Source organism: Anguilla rostrata, chromosome 2 (assembly GCF_018555375.3).
Source record: "Anguilla rostrata isolate EN2019 chromosome 2, ASM1855537v3, whole genome shotgun sequence".
In the NCBI taxonomy this organism is placed as follows: domain Eukaryota; kingdom Metazoa; phylum Chordata; class Actinopteri; order Anguilliformes; family Anguillidae; genus Anguilla; species Anguilla rostrata.
In genome coordinates this window covers 60,659,168-60,679,143 of record NC_057934.1, presented here as the reverse complement: position 1 = coordinate 60,679,143, position 19,976 = coordinate 60,659,168, and the positions used below count along the sequence as shown (strand labels likewise).

Below are 19,976 nucleotides of genomic sequence, written 5' to 3'. Positions count from 1 at the left end.
AGTTTTACAATCTGAAGGACGCTTATACCCGCTGGCCGCTGTATAACAGAGATAGTGTGAATCTGAAGACGAAATTCGCAGGGGTACGAAAAAATAAAGCTCTAATTCGTCAACTGGCCCGGTATTCATAGACATCCACAGCTCTTGGAAAGGGTTTGAAACCCCGACTTTGCAGGTAGTGTACCCAGGCGGGTACCTTATGTGTTGTTTCAGTAAATATCCACCTGGCTAAACGGATTGCGTATAAAAATAATGCAAGCTCAGTAAATCGCTCTGGATAGAGCGTTTGCTAGATGTCTAAAATGCTAATGAGTTTCAACTCTGCAGAGCCGATTGGATAGAACATCATATTTCACAAGGCGGGTTATCACCAACACCTTCCGATTAAAAAAACAACAACAACAAAAAAAACAGAGTCGATAAAAAAAGCACGGAAATAGAACACATAACGTGTGCTGCCTTTAAAATGCCGTTGTTCGCGCGCACAACTAACTAACCCTTAGCCTATTAATAGATCCAAATTGGGAAGAAGATGCTGAAAGCAGAAGTAGTATATCGGGTTTCATAAAAGGATGTCAAACATTTAGGCAAGTTCTGAAAGAACAGAAGGGTAAGCAACGAAGAAATTGGTCATGAAATAAATCCTCCTAACACTGAACGTTCGTCCACGGTGCCTTAAGAGCCTTTTATCGTCTGAACAGATCCCCGTCGCACTGTCAAGCAGAGCTTATCCAGGTGAGTTAGTATTTTAAGCAGTAAGATCAACAGCTACTCTGTACACCCGTAAGGAATTGGGATGTCGGGTAGGAATATTTACGTATTCATTAATTTGCTAAAGATCAGGGGCTCTCATACTGAGTGGGATGTACCGGGCACCCGCGGAATATTCAGATTTTTTATTCCACTCATATTTAACACATTTATATCAAATTCATTGAGCAGGTGCTATTCTCTGGTAGAAATTCCAGCGTGTTTCGATCCAGGTTTTAAACTAATCCAGCTGGTTTGGTGCTGGCAACAAGACCTGTCTCTGTCATTGAAAAGGCTAAGCAAATGACAGAGCCAAACCTGCATTGTCTTAAAAAAGTCCTTTAATGCTTTAAAGTCAGGCAGCAGTGTAGCAACCTAAAGGTCACAGGTTTAATTCCTGGGTAGGGCACTGCCGTTGTACCCTTGAGCAAAGTACTTCATTACTGCTAAATGCCTGTAATGTAATGTAACACCTGTAATTGATCAAAAAAATTGGATGCTACAAAAAACAGCATAAACAGGAATGAGCACGAAACTTGCTGCTCTAGACTCTATGATATTGTATATATTCCTTCTCTTTCACAAGATGGGTGAGTTTACATCAGGGGTGCACAACAGGGGCCGATCCGTTTCAGGATTTTGTTCCAACTTTAATCATTTAATTCAATCAATCGTATGTATTCTTGATCTGACTTTTGTGTAAGCACCAGCTACAGCTACAGACCTCAAGTGTATGCTAAAGATTTTACTGTGTTCATGTGCATGAGTGAACCAGCGTAGTTTGTAGAGCTGTCAGAAACGTAAAACAAATGGATTTGGTTGGAACCAAATCTAGTGCACAAACCGAACCCTCCAGGACCAGAGTTGTGCACCTCGGTTTACCAATACATGTGTATACCAGGGATACTCAAATATGGCCCTCGAGACCAGTAATACTGCTGGTTCTCTTTTTTTCCTTCTAATCAGGGATTTAAACCTGACACACCTGGTGAGTGTAATCTCTGGCCAATCACGGACATTATTGGACTATGGACTACCAGGCAGAAGAGAAAACAAGCAGTACTAGTGACATTAACGCCCAGCTTTGAGTATCCCTGGTTTATGTAGTCCATACATACACATATACATGCACACTTGCCCTCTGAGGCCAATACAGAACCCCCCCCCCCCCCAAATATGTTATCTTCCTGTCTGACCTTTGACCCTTGTGTGCAAACATCACAGAATGTCTTTCAAGCTGGATGGAGTTTTTGGGCGTCTCCTGGCACGCCTGCCCCGCGTCTCCTCCCTCCTGGGGCTGCTGCAGCTCTCCGCGCTGGTCCTGGTGCTCGCCGTCCTGTACCGCGTCACCCGCCTGCTCTGGAGGCACGCCTGCAACGCTCACCGCCTGCGCTGTTTCGCCCACCCGCCCAAACGCAACTGGCTGCTGGGCCACCTGGGGATGGTGAGCAGTGGGCGGGGTTCGGGGTACCTGGGGATGGTGAGCAGTGGGTGGGGTTCGGGGTACCTGGGGTGGTGAGCAGTGGGGGGGGTTCGGGGTACCTGGGGATGGTGAGCAGTGGTCAGGGTTCGGGGTACCTGGGGATGGTGAGCAGTGGGGGGGTTCGGGGTACCTGGGGATGGTGAGCAGTGGGCGGGGTTCGGGGTACCTGGGGATGGTGAGCAGGGGGGTTGGGTACTGGGGGTGGGTGGCGGGGGGTACCTGGGGTGGTGAGCAGTGGGCGGGGTTCGGGGTACCTGGGGTGGTGAGCAGTGGGGGGTTGGGGTACCTGGGGATGGTGAGCAGTGGGCGGGGTTGGGGTACCTGGGGATGGTGAGCAGTGGGCGGGGTTCGGGGTACCTGGGGGTGGACTGCCTGGATGGATGGAGTACAGCGTCACACTGTGTAGTTCTTAGTTTGTAGCCATGAGTTGAGAGGTTAGAGATGTGGGTTAGCAGGTGAACACTTGCTGCAGGAAGTGACATCACCCCTCGGAGCTGCAACAAGTTGGTGCCGTTGGTTCTCTTGGCTGGGGACCTTGGCCTTGGCAGGCTAGTCGCATCACTTCTTGTGTAACGATGGGCAAAGAGTTGCGATTCCAAAAACCACAGCAGACCTCCCTCTACCTCTATTACACGGTTACGTTAGGATTGTTGCTGTTGATTCAGGCTCTTCTTAATACTGTACATGGTTATTGACTTTCTGGATGTCAATTGTCCTTTTCTCTTGTGCCACTGCACATTTTATCCTGTATGAAAGCACTTATGTGCTCAGTTTGGTTAAGTCACCGCTGGTTGAGAATGGCCGCTGAATGACTGTACTTTAATGTAATAGAATGGACTGGATGCAAAGCATGGCGGGAGTGTAGTATAATGGGTGGTGAACTGGGCTTGTAACCTACAGGTAGCAGGTTTTAAAAAAAAGTGTCCCAGAATAGCATTGCCTTCTAAATGGCAGTAATGTAATGTGATATGACCTCGTAAGGTGACAGTGTCAGTTGGTCTCAGCCGTGTACGTGTTCTCCTTTCTTCAGAGCGAGACATGAAGGAGCTTGTGTAATTTCCTCATTCAATGTTTGTTATCTGATGCATACAGAGAGCGGATGATTAAGTCTGTTTTTGGCTCAGCCTTGCAGGAAGGGTTGATTCTGGAAATTTTATTTGTATCACACAGAGAACTCGCAAAGGTGCTGTACAGGGTAACAGAAGGGATTTTTTTTGCAAAAAACCAGGCCTGTACCCCCAAAAAGCAAGCAAGTGAGGTTTAAAAAAACTCCTCAGTGAGAAGAAAAGCACTCAAACAGTGGCAAGAAAAAACTCCCCGATTCTATCCATCCATCCATCCATCCATTATCTATACCCACTTATCCTGGTCAGGGTTGCGGGGGTTGCTGGAGCCCATCCCAGTGTGCATTGGGCGAGAGGCAGGAATACACCCTGGACAAGTCACCAATCTATTGCAGTCTCTGATTCTAAGCAAACCCATTAAAAAAATTTTTAACAGTGGCACACAATACAAAGTTAATTGTTTAAATTTCCACATGAGAGTGCTTGCCGTGGTACAGGGTCTGTACCATAGAGCGTATAAAGGATCATAGAGTTCAGTGGTCTGTGCACACCCACTGTGTTCACTTCCTGGTCTGCCATGCAAAGCGCCACGGCCTTTTATGGGCACTGTAGAAACGGCAGCTGCGGGTTCTCGTGGGCGATGTGCAGATTAGTGACTCTCAGTGTGTTGCAGAGGGTGGGGGTGACAATGAGGTAGTCACTGGGCCTGTGCTGGTTGTTTGACCATTCAAACTCAAAGTTGCATCACCTACAGCAAAACTTGCAAAACTAGTTTAATGTGACTGGGGCTGTTGTTTGTCTAATGCTTCATGCAAATCATGCAGGTCATTCATTTGCATTGGTTTGCAGCGGAGCTTTCTCATGGAAACGTATTCTAATGCTGCTAAACTGTTCGCATTAATCTGCAAGATGTTTTGTATCGTGCTATGGAGGAAATCGGCATTATGAACATTCGTACAGATATTGCTGTGTTCGGCATGATTTTCAAAGCGACATGCTGGCTGCAAGCTGTTGGGTTTGGTACTGCGTGTCTTATCTGTGATGTGCCATCATGATTTGGCCCGTGCTAGGTTGACAAAATTGCTGTACACTTTTGTGGTTTCTAGCAAGTGAAATGAACCCGTGTTGTTTTGCTCGCTCTACACTGCACCAGGAAAACAACTGCTGATTAGTCGGCGTTCACTTCGGCCATAACGGCGCAAACATTGTGTTTTTCTGCTTTGGTTTAAGCACAGGCTGTAAATACTAGGCGGTGGGATTCTCTAGACAGCGTCATGGCCGCAGAACTCTTCCTGCAACAAACTGTACTTTTTACAGTTCTGCAAGCCGCACAATCACACATCTTAGCTAGCTAATCTCAGGACAGAGCGAAAATGAATGCTTCACGCCGTTGGCAATTTCATATTCACAACTTTCTCACTGAATAACCGCTTTGATTAACGGCTGGTTTCTTTATGCAAGCCTCTCTCTCTCTTCCTCCTGTCTGAATAAAGAGAAGGAAATGCATAATATGGGTGAGCTGTCCCCTCTCTTTTTAAAAATAAATAGAATACCCAAAATGGGTAAGGAACTGGGCGTGTAACCTCTGTAAGGTTGCGGGTTCGATTCCCCGGTAGGACACTGCCATTGTACCCTTGATCACTAAGCCTTAAATTCCTTCAGTACATGTCCAGCTGTGTAAATGGATGCTATGTAAAAATGAAAAAAGTTGTGTAAGTCGCTCTGGATAAGAGGGTCTGCTAAATGCCGGTAATGCAGTGTAATAGAAGCAGGTGGATCCGCTGATAAACATCCAGCCTGCTGCTCACCACATCGCCTCGCTGCTCGTTACTTCAGTGGCTCAACCAGTGAACTGTATTGGTGCGCTCAACGCACAGCGATTTCTCCGCACATGCAGTGCTTAGGCAAACGTCGTCGCCTCCGCCATATCAAGAGGGAGAGAGAGAGAGAGAGAGAGAGAGAGGGGGGGAGGGGGGTAGAGAGAGAGAGAGAGTGGGAGAGAGAGAGAGAGTCGCTGAGGTATTCTCGTTCCACCGCAGCATTAGCATCATCAGATCGCACTTCACATATCACGCAGCCCTCGGGGAACTGCCTCGAGCCACTTTGGTGTTTCAGGGTCATCTGTGGACGACCGCAGAATGGTTCTGAGAGCGGAACTCAAAGGCTCCAGCAGAAGTGGAAACAGAGCTGTTGGGAAGCTTATGAATTCTTTCCCTTTGAAATAGGCTGGTAGCCTGTTATCCAGTCAGCAAAATATGCGTATTGAAAATCTATTACTTGCTTTTTTCGTGAAGCCGTTTCATTTTTATTTTATTTATTTTTCCTACAAGAACACTCAGACTCAGTCTGCATCTCATTTTCCTCTGGGGTTGCCAACAGTCCCATATTAGACGGGACGTCCCATCGTTCAGCTAAAGATGGCGTGTGCCGTCGGCGACACCCTTTGTCTTGTATCTCCCCCGTCCTGCAAATTTAACATACAGCACACATATTATATATGCAGTGGGGACCAACGGTCTGAGGACACTACCACATCCTGGTTGTTTTCATTACTCCTCGAGGAATAATGTAATTATGAAACACAAATTACACTCATTCTTTAAGAAGGCTTTATTGAGAACACGGTGAGCTTATTAGGATGCCTTTCCCCCCACAGTCACCGGACCTGAACCCAACTGAACACCTGTGGGAGCAGTTGAAAACCGAAAAAGGCCAAACATGAAGTAACAGCAATCCCTGACTTAGGGGAAGTGTTGAGAAAGTTCTGGGACAAAATGGAAGATGTTGCATAAGCTGGTGGAACCATTTTACCCCCACATTTCCCTCCACATTGTCCTCAGGATCAGGAGCCAGCTTGTTATTATCTCTCTTGTTATTAGTGTCTTTATCTCCTGTGTAAATAGACGAGTGGCAAGTTCAGCCCCACCCACTTTCATGACAACTCTTTCTGCGTGGTATAACAAACAGGTTTCCCAGAATCCTCAGGAGTGGCTGAGTTGCCTTGCGAAACCCATCCTAGTTCCTGCTTGGCAGGAGTTCTTTCCTATAGCCGACAGTGAGTTCCACAGAAGTAAGACACAAACCGTAAATATGTAAACATAGACATGAAATATCAAGCTTGTTATTTGTCCTGCAATACCCCAGCACAGTACTGCCCTGCCCATTATTATCTTATATGTAGTAGGCAGTGCCTGGCACAAGCTCGATGTCTCCTGTGTGTTAGCTCGATGTCTCCTGTGTGTTAGCTCGATGTCTCCTGTGTGTTAGCTCGATGTCTCCTGTGTGTTAGCTCGGTGTCTCCTGTGTGTTAGCTCGATGTCTCCTGTGTGTTAGCTCGATGTCTCCTGTGTGTTAGCTCGATGTCTCTTGTGTGTTATCTTGATGTGTCCTGTGTGTTTGCTCGATGTTTCCTGTGTGTTAGCTCGATGTCTCCTGTGTGTTAGCTCGATGTCTCTTGTGTTTGCTCGATGTCTCTTGTGTTTGCTCGATGTCTCTTGTGTGTTATCTTGATGTGTCCTGTGTGTTAGCTCGATGTTTCCTGTGTGTTTGCTTGATGTTTCCTGTGTGTTAGCTCGATGTCTCCTGTGTGTTAGCCCAATGTCTCCTGTGTTTTAGCTCAATGTCTCCTGTGTGTTAGCCCGTTGTCTCCTGTGTGTTAGCCCAATGTCTCCTGTGTGTTAGCTCGATGTCTCCTGTGTGTTAGCTCGATGTCTCCTGTGTGTTAGCTCGATGTCTCCTGTGTTTTAACTCAGTGTCTCCTGTGTGTTAGCCCGATGTCTCCTGTGTGTTAACTCGATGTCTCCTGTGTTTGCTCGATGTCTCTTGTGTGTTATCTTGATGTGTCCTGTGTGTTTGCTCGATGTCTCCTATATGTGTTAGCTCGATGTCTCCTGTGTGTTAGCCCGATGTCTCCTGTGTGTTATCCCAATGTCTCCTGTGTTTTAACTCAGTGTCTCCTGTGTGTTAGCTCGATGTCTCCTGTGTTTTAGCTCGATGTTTCCTGTGTGTTAACTCGATGTCTCCTATATGTTAGCTTGGTGGCTCTTGGCAATAAGATGGATAGATAGATTCCTTTATTGTCATTGCACAGTGTACAACGAAATTAGTAGCAATTAGTAGCAATCCTGAGGGTGCATTCACACATAACAAACAGCAATTAAAAATACAGCAGAGTTCAAGCTAAACTAATTTAGAGTGCTACATATATAAATAAAATATAAAACGTATATATTTGCAGTAACCTAATAAAGATGCCAGCTTGATTTTAATAGTCCTAAAATGGCAGTTCAGTGGCTGTTTGACTTACCATAGCATTTGTGGCTATGCTAATAAGATATCTCACACCTTTTAAATTACCCTTTGACATTTGCAGAAGCCATTGCTGAAATAAATGTGAATACTCATCCTTTTATAAATGTCCGTGCCTCTAGAGGAAGTAAGTTAAATAACCAGAGAGCCCCATTAGTAATTTGACCAGAAACCCCTCTTTTCTCTTTTAAAGTGGCACGGGCTCCCGAACGGTCATAATAAGCCAGGACTGCAGTTTGTCCTATACGGTCTGTGAGTTTATCATACCGTTTTGATGACAACATCTACGGAAGAGTGTTTCCCCTCACCGCACTGGCTTTCCTGTCTGTCCAGAGGGAGAAGTACCCCCTGCTGGCCCATCAACACGACTTTTGGCAAAAGCCATGGTGTTACCAGTGGGTTGTCCCAATCGACACCAGTCCTGCTCAGTTTCAGCCCAGACAGAAGGAAGTTGCAAGAATGTGCAAAATGTCTGTGTTGCAACTGCTCTTTCCTGTTCTGCCATTTTTACCAGTGTGAGTAAAAGGAGAAATATAGGCAGATGTTGTACAATAACATTGTACGCTTTCCACACTGATGGTTTTGTGAACAAATAATCATAATTTTAGTACAGTGGCGTGCTGTTATGCTCAGTGACATCCTGAACATGTCCCTCGCTGTCGTTGCACAGGTTCTGTCCCTCTACGCAGTCTCGGATGCACAGCTTTCGCCATCACTCCCGATGGCACACCCCCCCACCCACCCACACACACCATCCCCACCTCATTCGCGATTAACCAACAGTTGCATGTTGTCCAAATTTGTAAATTTGGCAACCCTGGTCATTCTGCTTGCTAATGTCTGATATCAGGGTTGGGACGCATCCAGTAGTAGCTGGACCTGCCCACGAGCACCCCCCGGAATCACATCAGCAGGGACACTGTGGCGCGGAAGTGCGTCATAATAGAATGACTCTTGGTGAACTTTGATTTGGGAGTGGTGAGATTTCACAAGGAAGGAGTCTTGGGACCTAAAGCCTTGTTTTACAACACAAGCAACAAAAGAAGATTAAAATGAAGCATAAACAAAGGGTCTTTCATTAATCCTTGTTCCACAACTGACAATAATGCAAACTTAATTTTATTTACTGTTTTTAGCATTGTTGCTATCATTGTAATATTATCATAAACATCATAATGTTAAAATAAATATGTGCAATGCAATGTTTGTTTTTGCCAATATTTGTTTTGCCAACTTCCTTGCAGGGGAAAAAGTTTAACCCTCGTCCCGAGTGTACAATACTCAGGAAATATTGAAGGAATAATCAGTGGCTCTAAAGACGGGACCACTATAAAGAGGCTCACCAACATCAGGATCAATAGAGGTTTCAGAAATCGGGGAACAACCTATTTCTATTCTTACAGTCAGAAAAGACCATAGAACTATTAAATAACTCAATTAATTAGCAAATCCTTGCGGGGATTCTGGTGTGCAGCCTTGTGCTCCTGTGCAGGTTGTGTGACCCTTCGCCTGTTCCCTCAGATCCGGAACTCGGAGGAGGGGCTTCAGTCCGTGGACGAGCTGGTGAGGACGTACCGTCACTCCTGCGCCTGGTTTCTGGGGCCCTTCTACACCCTGGTGCGACTTTTCCACCCCGATTTCACCAAGCCCATCCTGACGGCCTCCGGTACCTAACCCCCGCAAACCGACTCTCACATCAGCTGTGTTTGTTTACAGCACTGCTTCATTAGGCAGCTTCCCTGCATGCAGTTCTGAATTCTCTCTCTCTCTCTCTCTCTCTCTCTCTTTGGGTCTGCAGCCTCCATCACCTTCAAGGACGAGCTGTTTTATGGGTTTCTGCGTCCGTGGCTGGGTAAATCCGATCCCCCCACCCCCCCCACTTCAGTTATGGAACTGAAGTGTTTGTGTTAATGAACTCGGTGTGTGTGTTTGTGTTTGTGTTGTGGAACTGAGGTGTGTGTGTTTGTGTTACAGAACTGAGGTTTGTGTGTTTGTGTTACAGAACTGAGGTTTGTGTGTCTGTGTTATGGAACTGAGGTTTGTGTGTTTGATTTTGTTATGGACCAGGATGTTTGTGTATGGAACGGTCGTTGGTATGAACGGAGTGTTTGTGTTTGTGTATGGAACGTGGGTGATGGAGGTGTAGTGTGTGTTTGGACTGAGGTTTGGTTATGAGGTGTTGTGTTGTTATGGACTGAGGTGTTTGTGTTTGTGTTATGGAACGGAGGTGTTTGTGTTTGTGTTATGGAACTGAGGTGTAAGTGTGTGTGTTATGGAACTGAGGTGTAAGTGTGTGTGTTATGGAACTGAGGTGTTTGTGTTATGGAACCAAGGAGTGTTTGTGTTATGGAACTGAGGTGCTTGTGTTTGTGTTATGGAACGGAGGTGTTTGTGTTTGTGTTATGGAACTGAGGTGTTTGTGTTTGTGTTATGGAACTGAGGTGTTTGTGTTTGTGTTATGGAACTGAGGTGTAAGTGTGTGTGTTATGGAACTGAGGTGTAAGTGTGTGTGTTATGGAACTGAGGTGTTTGTGTTGTGTTATGGAACTGAGGGTAAGTTTGTGTTATGGAACGAGGTGTTTGTGTGATTTGGAACTGAGGTGTTGTTAGGAACTGAGTGTTTGTTGTGTTATGGAACGGTGAAGTGGTGTTTGATGGTTTGGGGTGTATGGAACTGAGGTGAGTGTGTGTGTTGTGGTGTGTGTTGTTATGGAACTGAGGTGTAAGTGTGTGTTGATGGGTATGGGTTATGAACGAGGTGTTTGTGTTGTGTTGCTGGTTTTGGTTAAACTGAGGTGTTTGTGTGTGTGTTGCAGGCCCGGGTCTCCTCTTGAGCAATGGGGAGCACTGGTCCCGGCACAGACGCCTCCTCACCCCCGCCTTCCACTTCGACATTCTCAAGAGCTACGTGGAGATTTTCAACAAGTCCACCGACATCATGCACGTGAGTCCCGCTGCGGGCCGGGGGCCGGGATGCCTGAGTGATGTCACACCGGCGCGAGAGAGAGCCGGGTTCACGCGCGCGCGTCTGGAATCCGTTTGGGGAAGGAATGCGCGGCCCGACGGCCTCCGCTTCCCGAAAACGAGCGCAGGGTCTGCGGCAGTACCCGTCGTTTCGCGTCAGGGGCACTTGGTTCAGATCCGAACAGGGCAGCAGCCATAATAAAAAACAACAGCCCTAAAGGTTTTTTTTTTTGCACTCGTTGTGTCATTCCCAACATTCCTATGTCTGGTTATGGAGAGAAAAACTTCCTTCCGTTTTTTTACCTTCTTCCCATAGTGCCTGAGCAACGAGCGCTCTTCTCTGTACCCTGACCTGCTCCTGCTGTTCTGCAGTCCTCTGGCTGTTTTATGTCTTCTTTTCCACCGTGTTTTTAAGACACTTAAAAACAGCGTTATCGTCTTTTTGTTATGAACTTTCCCAGTTTCCCAAGGGGCAGTGCTCTCTTTTTATTTCAACAGCATTGAGAGTAGTTCAGTGAGAGGTCTCAGAGTTATTAAGTGTCTATAAAACCGTTTCAGACCGTTATATGTCACAGGCATGTACATGAATAGTCGGGTCCAAAGGTGGTTAAAATACCGCATTTATTAATTAGCTCTTGTCGTTTTTTAGATAGTTACAGTAAAAGCTGATAACCTGTAAAACTAACAGATTGATTTTGTGTTGCTTGAAGTCCCTCATATAGCCGGTCGGTGTTAAACAGCGCTGGTATTTAGAGTTAATGTAAAGGTGTCACATAAGTGATTACGGTTTATGGGGATATGCCACATTAAGTGTAATTTGTGCCCCGTGTTTAACTATAACCATTTAAAGTCTAATTTCTGCCCCATGTTCTATGTAAACAATGGAGGACCAAAGTAATACTCCTAGTCTGGTGGCTGTTGTGGATATGACAAATGAAGTGTGATTCTGCTAACGTGTGATCATTTGTCACCACTTTACTGGCAGTGGAAACAGACTCTTAAAATAAAGGGAGACCAAACAGACACGCTCAGGTACTGCCGTTCTGTGCTGCAGTATCTCAGGGGGGCCACTGCTTCCTGTTCTCCTGTCAGTTGCTCCTAATCGACAGAAACACCTCTCTCCCTCTCTTCATGCTGAAGTCCTCTGAGTGTGAACTCTGAACTAACGCAGATCTATCCTTTATAATGCTCCACCTCCTTTTTTTTCCTCCAAGTTTGGGATGCCCCATCCTTTTGTTATCAGCCCCCATTGCCGCTATCGACCTAGCGCTAACCGTGCGTTGCCCTGCGGGGCTGTCGGCCACAGTCATCGTTGCGCACGGCCTGTTGACCCCCTGAAACAGTGCCTTAACAGGATGAGCCTCCCAGCAGCCCCAGATCTCACCTTTCACACCGATACTGTAATAATTAAATCCCTGAGATTATATAAATATATGTATATATATATATATATATATATATTACTGCATTCATTCATGTGATTATTTATTTCAAAAAGGCATATTTCCTCATTTAATTTAATCAAAATGGGGTTCCATAGGCACGCCGAATGCAAGTGTAACGGTTAGAGCAGTGAGTCAGTCCGTCACAGTCTGTCACTCTGTGGACTTGATGCTCTTAGGGTCTTGGTTCCAGTTGAGATGCAGAAAAATGTTCTCAGATTTCTGCAGCTGAGAAAACAGCTGGAGTAGAATGCTATGAATGTGTCTGATCGGAGCCCAGTGCCTCCTGCAGTGGATTCTGTGTGCTGTGAATGTGAGAGCAGGAACAGGGCCAGCATTTGGCAAGTCACCGATCTGTCACGTGAAGCTTTTCTCAAGCAGTACTTATAATAAAACGAAGGGGAAAAAAACTTGTATTAAATCCGGTTGTAGTATTGTATGCGGAATCAGTGCCATAAACTCCCAAGAACTGTTGCAGAGGAAGTAGGGAAAGAACTGCAGACAAAAACTGTTTACTTCCTGTGCAGAATATAGATCATCTGTTCTCTGTCCTGTAATAACCCCTCTGTCAATCTCTCGCTCATTCTCTCACTCTCCGTCTTTCTCTCTGTCTCTCGTACGCATTCATGCACAGACATACACACACATCATATATATGCACCAAAAATATTTTGAAACTAAAGCTAAAGATACGTTCGCATTAGCGCTTCCAAAATGGGAAGATAGTTGTGATTTTTGGAGGGTGGCGAGCACGCGTCTCCACAGCAGCTCCCAGTGGGAGGCCCTAACGAGGTTTACATTCGTTACATTATCACCAGAGGCCAATCAGTGATCAGGAGCAAGTTTCAATAGAGTGTATGTAAAGGTTGGGGGAAAAAGAAATTTGTTAGGCGTCATGGAATATTCCGGAAGACTGTGCCATCTTGCGCTCTCTTTCGTTCTGCTCAGCAGAAGGAACAGTCAGCAGACTGATGCAGATGCCCAACCTGTAATACATACTTTCGTTTGGTTTCAAAACTTGCGCCCAAACTGGATTTTCTGTGTTGGACCATATACTCTCAGTATTCCCTGTTTTGGTCATTTTGCAGCTCAGGTCAATGCAATAATATTTTTAGAAAATATTTTCACTGCAGGTCTCAAGACAGTATAGACCAGACCTGGGTGAAATACATATTTGGTTTGGATTCAAATGCTTTTCAACGCCTTACTGACCTTGTCTGGTGTATTGGAACCAATGAAATACTCTCAAAAAGTATTTACTCCTGCCTTTTGGTCATATTGGCAGCCTCAGTTACACCAGGCAAGATCAATAGATCAATAGAATCCAAAACAAATATGTATTTCGCCCAAGTCTGGCCTATACTGTCTTGAGACCTGCAGAGAAAATATTTTCTAAAAATATTATTGATTTCATGTTCAGTGAATGTCCCTGGCAGTGTAGGTTTCAGCGAAATACAATATACGGCTCCTGAGATGAATACCTGCGACTCGTCAGGACGGTGCGTGTAAATGCTCCTGCGTGACAGCACACCTGTGCCTTGCCCCCGCCGCAGGACAAATGGCGCCGCCTGGTGGCCGATGGGCAGCCCTGCCTGGACATGTTCGAGCAGGTCAGTCTGATGACCCTGGACAGCCTGCTGAAGTGCACCTTCAGCTACGACAGCAAGTGCCAGGAGTGAGCTTCCTTCTGCCCGCACCCGTTCCCACCATACACTGAGACTCAGGGAACAACGCACAAGACCCACGCTGCACGTTGTTTTCTGCAGTTGAAATAAGTTTCATGCCCACTGATAACTTCCTTTGTTGATTTTGTTTGTATGTTATTTCTGACTATGCTTATCAAATCAAAAATCTAATAATATTTATGTAGCGCATTTTACCAGTCGTTTGTCATAGTATGCTTCACCCTACAGACCGCAGCCCAAATTCTGTGATCACTGTGTTGTTTGTAGGGCTACCAAATTTTGCCCCTTACTAGCTGAGAGCACAGTAATAGTTTTTTTCCATTCAATTTCAATTCAGTTTTATTTGGTTTTTACAGAGAACTGTGACAAAGACGCTTTACAGAGCAGCAAGACAAAAGACAAAACACGAGTCCTGAACCCCCAAATTTGCTCCAGCCTCTTCTTTTGATTACTGAAATCACACTGTCAATTGATTTGGGTGTTTCTGGCTCTGACTGTGCAGCCATAGAGAATAGATCTTCACTGTCTGACTGCCTGAGCAGCTCCCACCGAGAACAGTCGACAGCAGTACCTTATTTGACCACCAGGCGACAGTGTACCCTACGGCAGGGATTCCAGTGGAGCAGCTACAGAGGCTGAATGGTCTCCACTCTGACATTTTTAACATTGTTTCACATGATAAATCCCAGCTGCAGACTGAAGTTAAGCTCTTCTGTCACACACGCGCACACACGCACACACGCACACACACACACACACACACACACAATACCAGACTGCCTAGTAACTGCATTTTCACTCCGCCGTACAACTACTGCTATTCATTTTTGCACATAGCAATTTGTGTTCATCACATATACACAATTTTCACAGTTTATGTACATAACGATTCTATTTTTAGAAATACTTTTAAATTATGTATTTCTGTATTGGCTGGACTGTTTATATTGTATTTATTGTATCCATTTTTCAGAATAGTTTTGCATTGTCAGGAGCCTTTTTATTTTAAAACTGTTCTAAAATGAAACTTGCTTTGACTTGGACACGCTCTCAAACAGCCACCCCAGCGAGTACATCGCGGCCATCTACGAGCTGAGCGCTCTGGTGGTGAAGCGGGAGTACCGCATGGCGCACCACTGGGATTGGCTGTACTGGCGCTCTCCGGAGGGCCAGCGTTTCCGCCACTCCTGCGCCGTGGTGCACAAGTTCACTGCCGACATCGTCGAGAGGCGCCGCGCACAGCTGGTCCACCAGGGGGAGCCAGAGAAGCACGCCGCGGACACCGGGACTCGCAGGAGGAAACTGACAGACTTCATCGACGTGCTGCTTCTTTCGAAGGTGTGTGTGTGCGTGCGTGCACATGTGTGCGCATGTGTGCGTGTGTGTGCGCATGTGTGCGTGTGCGTGCGTGTGTGTGTATAGTGTGTGGAAAGAGAAATAGATATAGATGGAATGAGAAAGACGTGGAAAGAAATTGAAAAACTTTGTAACTACAGGGGTGAACAAAGTAAATATCCTGTACCAGAGAGCAGGATGTATGGCAGAGAACGACAGGAAAAAACGAGGGATAGAAAAGAATGGAGTATGACTGAATATGAAGAAGGGAAAAGGTTGAGTAAGGGTACACTGGAGTAAGAGGTGGAGAGATGGCGGAACTTTATGGGTTATGAGGGCTGGCATTTATAAAGCAAAATCAGCAGTATTTAAATTGGTTGCAGTCTTGTTATTCCGTAGCTGAAACCGAAACACCCGTAGCGTTCACTGTGAATGTGGATTGAGTGAAACGAGCGTGTGAACCGACGCTGTTTTTCAGGACGAGGAGGGAAACGGCCTGACGGATGAAGAGATCAAAGCAGAGGCAGACACATTCATGTTTGAAGGTGATGCTTTGTGTGTGTGTGTTTGTTTTAGTGTGTGTCTGTGTGTGTGTATGTGTGTGTCACAACTTATTCCTTTATTTTTCTTACCCTTTCTGCCTTCTGTTCTTCTCTTCTTATTCTATTTTTCTTCTACCTTCTCTCGCTGCCTCTTCTCTCTAGGGTTTTCGTCATACTTGTTCCTGGTTATGGTTATACACTTTGTTGTACGTCGCTCTGGATAAGAGCGTCTGCCAAATGCCTGTAATGTAATGTAATGTAATGTCTGTTCATATCCCCTAATCTTGTCTCTCTCTATCTCCCTTCCCCCCCCCCTCTCTTTCTGTCCCAGGTCATGACACCACTGCGAGTGGTATCTCCTGGGTGCTGTATAACCTGGCCGCACACCTGCAGTACCAGGACCAGTGCCGCGCCGAGATCAACACCCTGCTGGACGGCCGGGACACGGAGGAGATCGAGTGGTCAGGGAAAAGTCTTCCTCTCCTCTTCCTCATAACCTGCATGACTCATTCCCTACCTTAGTCCTAACCTGGCTGTGGTGCTCATTGACACTAATGGCTGAGGCACTGTGGGAGTGGCTGTGGTGGTGATTGACAGTAATGCACTTCCAGAACACGTCTCCTGTCTGTTCTGGCCCCACGATGGTGGAATGACCTCACCGTGGAGATCAGAACAGCTGAGACACTGACCCATTTCAAACGACGACTGAAGACTCACCTCTTCAGGCTGCACCTCTCCCCATCCCTCCCTACCCCCCTGTAAATGACTGTAAGCTTAGGGCTGTAACTAGGCAGCTGTTTCGTAGGTGACTTAGGTGCATTAACTGTCTTAACTACTGCTTGTATTTTTTCCATAGACTGCGTTGTTGCCGTTCTCGTTGTGTTAGTGTTAATCAGTTTAACCTTCAGGGTCCAAGTTGAACTATGCGGTTGTTCCCTGTACTTGGACCGGTACTTCTCTCTAGGGGTTTCGTCATACTTGTTCCTGGTTATGGTTATGCACTTTGTTGTACGTCGCTCTGGATAAGAGCGTCTGCCAAATGCCTGTAATGTAATGTAATGTAATGTAATGACTGAGGCATGGTCTGTGGGAGTGGCCTTGTTGGTGGTGATTGACAATAATGACTCAGGAAAGATTTGTGGGTGTGGCCTTGTTGGTGGTGATTGACAGTAATGGCTGAGGCGAGGTGAATGGGTGTGGCCTTGGTGGTGATTGACAGCACTAACTGAGGAAGGATGTGTGTGTGGGTGTGGCTGCAGGGACGATCTGACCAACTTGCCCTTCACCACCATGTGCATCAAGGAGAGCCTGAGGCTCCACCCCCCGGTCACCACTGTCACCCGACGCTTTAACCAGGACATGACCGTGCCCGAGGGGCGGGTCATACCAGAAGGTGGGTGGGTTTAGGTTCCATTCACAGGTGAGGCACACTGTTGTACCTTTGAGCAAAGCACCAAAACTGAATTGCTTTGAGTAAATGTACACCTAACCCAATTAGTAATATATAAAAATGCCAACTGCTAGTCACTTCAGAGAGTACTGCTAAGGTCATAATGAGGGGGTGGATTGTACCATTTATCAGATCTGTAAATTGTGGGGGGGGGGAGGGGGTGTTGAAGGCTCTGTTTAAAAATTCATGGTGACATTTTGAAAGCATTTGGAAAGAAACTGCTTCAAAAAGAACTGCTTCATTCCCCAGGAAACATCTGCCTGGTGAGCATCTACGGGACCCACCACAATCCAGAGCTCTGGCCCAACCCAGAAGTGAGTGGTTCTGTACACACGCACTGCACTCCTGTGACAGCACTGCAATCTGGCACTAGGTACTGAAAGGTGACACGCACGTCTCTCTCTCTCTCTCTCTCTCTCTCTGATCTCCCCCTCTTTTTATCTCTCTGTCTCTCCTCTCTGAAGGTTTACGACCCCTCGCGCTTCGACCCGGACAATTCAGCCAATCGGCCGTCCCTTGCGTTCATTCCTTTCTCTGCGGGGCCCAGGTACGGTGCTCCCACGCACCCCCACACACCCTCACACACCCTCACACACACACCTCTGTGTGCCTCAGACGTTGAGCTCAACGGAACAGCGGCTCTCAGCTGATCCTAACGCAGCTGAGGCCAGAGCCAGGGTCAGTTATTAGTGTTCTGGGTTAAAGGTTTTCCGCAAACATTCACTAAGCTAAATAAAAAAGGGGGGAAAAGTATCGTCTGCTGGCAATCTCGTTGTTAGAAATAATTTTAGCCAATGCGATTTGTTCCTAGTTTTTAAAAATAACATGCAAGTAATGCATGGCAAAAATCGCCCTCCTTCCCGTTTGTCATGTCCGTTTTAGTTAATTAATCATGATCTGCGACAAAAATAGAGCCTTCAGTTTGAAATTGTTCAGCGGTAACGGTCACCAGGGAAACTGTTTAGCCGCACCCCCGTTCTAATGGCCGAAGCGGCTGTCGGCTCCCGTTCCTCTCTGCACAGGAACTGCATTGGACAGAACTTCGCCATGGCAGAGATGAGGGTGGTGGTTGCCCTGACGATCCGCAGGTTCCGCGTCACGCCGGGGAAGGCCGAGGTTCGGCGGCTCAACCAGCTCATCCTGAGGGCCGAGGGGGGGCTGTGGCTGCAGCTGGAACCCATCGGCGCCCCCTAGTGGTCACTGCCTGCATCTGCCCAATAATGACCCGCTGAAGCCCAGCCATGCTACTGTCCGTTGTCAGATACTGTGTTTGCATTTGTTACGTACCGTGTCTCAGTGCTAGTACAAGAGCCTCTTTTACCTCCACGTGTCCTGTAGTTTCTGTCATTTCTTTTACATTCTAGAGTGCCTAATTATTGGAGAAAACAGTTTTGCATTAAGACAGAGGGTGGCTTGAATGGAAAAATGCCTGCTGATTGAAGACATTAAATCCTTAACCAATCGATGACTTATGACTGAATTGTCATTCATTATCTCCTTAGCCAATCAATGACTTATGACTGATGGGCCAGTTATTCGTTCCCTAGCCAGTCTGTGACTTACGACTGATTGGCAAGTCATTCATTCCTTAGTCAATCAATGACTTGTGACTTATTGGTTGATCATTAATTCCTTAGCCAATTAATGACTTAATTACTCAATTAATGAAGCTCTTATGCGCTGAACCACACCAGAAACCAGTAGACACCTCAGCCCTGCAAGACTGGAGACATACTTACATCATTTGTATTTTTTTTAATTCTTGGTCAGAATGAATTTGAACTCCAAACTGTTTAATAAATTTTCTTGTGTATATTTCATGGTCCTTACTGTTTATAGTCTGTAAAATACACAGAAACAATGTCCGTAGCGTGAGTGTTGATGCTGGGATGGGAGGAAGGTGGAGCTGAAAGAGCTGCTCCGCCTGATTGGCTGCTCTCAGCTATGGGCTGCTCCTCCTGATTGGCTGCTCTCAGCTATGGGCTGCTCCACCTGATTGGCTGCTCTCAGCTATGGGCTGCTCCACCTGATTGGCTGCTCTCAGCTATGGGCTGCTCCTCCTGATTGGCTGCTCTCAGTTATGGGCTGTTCCCTCCCACAGGGAGGCCTACAGGACCTTGGACAGCAGCAGCCTCACACCTCACAGCCATGCTCACCTGAGGCTGATCTGCAGTCAGCCCAGGCGTTACCAGTTACCTGTGTTAGGCACAGTCACGGTGTGGTCGTGGATTTTCAGAAACGGGGATTATGAACATAATATTAGGCTGTTTGTTTATATATGGTCTGTGGAATGAGCGAGCCTAAATCCCTGACGTTCTAAAGAATGCAGAAATCCCACCCAGACACATATTCTCTGTCCCAAAAAACAGGGACCTGGTTTTCGGAGCCTGGACTGGAGAGGATATTATTTGTTTTTTCAGAAATAAACACCAATTTAGGTTCTCTCTTGCTCAGTCGCTGTCCCACATGGAGGTTCCCCCCAAAATGGTGGTTCCACCCAACACTGTCAATGAGCAGAAAGAAGAAACAGCAGACACACCTTAAGAAAATATAACCACCACACCAAGTGTCACCATAAACCATCTGCTTTTATCTCAGATAAACATTACTGTTTTTTTTCATTCCCATGATCCAATATTTGAACCAAGATATACCATTGAACCGAGAAGCCCGTTTATTGGATAACCATTTGAATAAATGGCGATATACCCTGGTCCTGGAGAGCTGCTCATATCTTTGTGGTTACTCAGTACTTAGTTGATAAGTTAAAGCAGGTGGTTACACAGGTAACTCACCTCACCTGGTTTACTGAGTCTGAATTGGTTGCCGGTTTTGAGCTGCAAATAAAAACCAAAAGATCTGGCTCTCCAGAACCAGGGATGCAGGCCCCCGAACAGGACAAACGGGTTCATTCATACAATTTGAGCAAAACATAATTTCCAAAAATACATGT

The 19,976-nt window shown here is 46.2% G+C and overlaps 1 protein-coding gene across 2 annotated transcripts; it reads left to right on the top strand.

Moving 5' to 3' along the window:
- The first annotated feature begins 235 nt into the window (after positions 1-235).
- On the top strand, positions 236-18,838 carry LOC135248689 (cytochrome P450 4F3). 2 transcript variants are annotated; one of them, XM_064323542.1, is made up of 14 exons: positions 236-610; positions 702-735; positions 1,975-2,194; positions 9,127-9,271; positions 9,404-9,457; positions 10,422-10,549; positions 13,565-13,686; positions 14,755-15,034; positions 15,510-15,576; positions 15,905-16,034; positions 16,833-16,966; positions 17,273-17,337; positions 17,488-17,570; positions 18,046-18,838. In XM_064323542.1, exons 3-14 carry the CDS (start codon positions 1,976-1,978, stop codon positions 18,215-18,217), a joined length of 1,599 nt encoding a protein of 532 aa, XP_064179612.1. In that variant the 5' UTR covers positions 236-610; positions 702-735; position 1,975; the 3' UTR covers positions 18,218-18,838. The 2 variants fall into 2 exon arrangements, with proteins under 2 accessions (XP_064179612.1, XP_064179613.1); XM_064323543.1 differs by lacking the exons at positions 236-610; positions 702-735; positions 1,975-2,194 and adding an exon at positions 2,559-2,563.
- The last annotated feature ends 1,138 nt before the right edge of the window (positions 18,839-19,976 follow it).

What these genes read in the sequence shown, in the direction of transcription:
- LOC135248689 (XM_064323542.1), top strand. Translation starts at nt 1,976, where the DNA reads ATGTCTTTCAAGCTGGATGGAGTTTTTGGGCGTCTCCTGGCACGCCTG. An exon ending in GCCCATCCTGACGGCCTCCG is followed by an intron (nt 9,272 to 9,403) that starts GTACCTAACCCC and finishes TTGGGTCTGCAG; the next exon opens with CCTCCATCACCTTCAAGGAC. An exon ending in GTTTCTGCGTCCGTGGCTGG is followed by an intron (nt 9,458 to 10,421) that starts GTAAATCCGATC and finishes TGTGTGTTGCAG; the next exon opens with GCCCGGGTCTCCTCTTGAGC.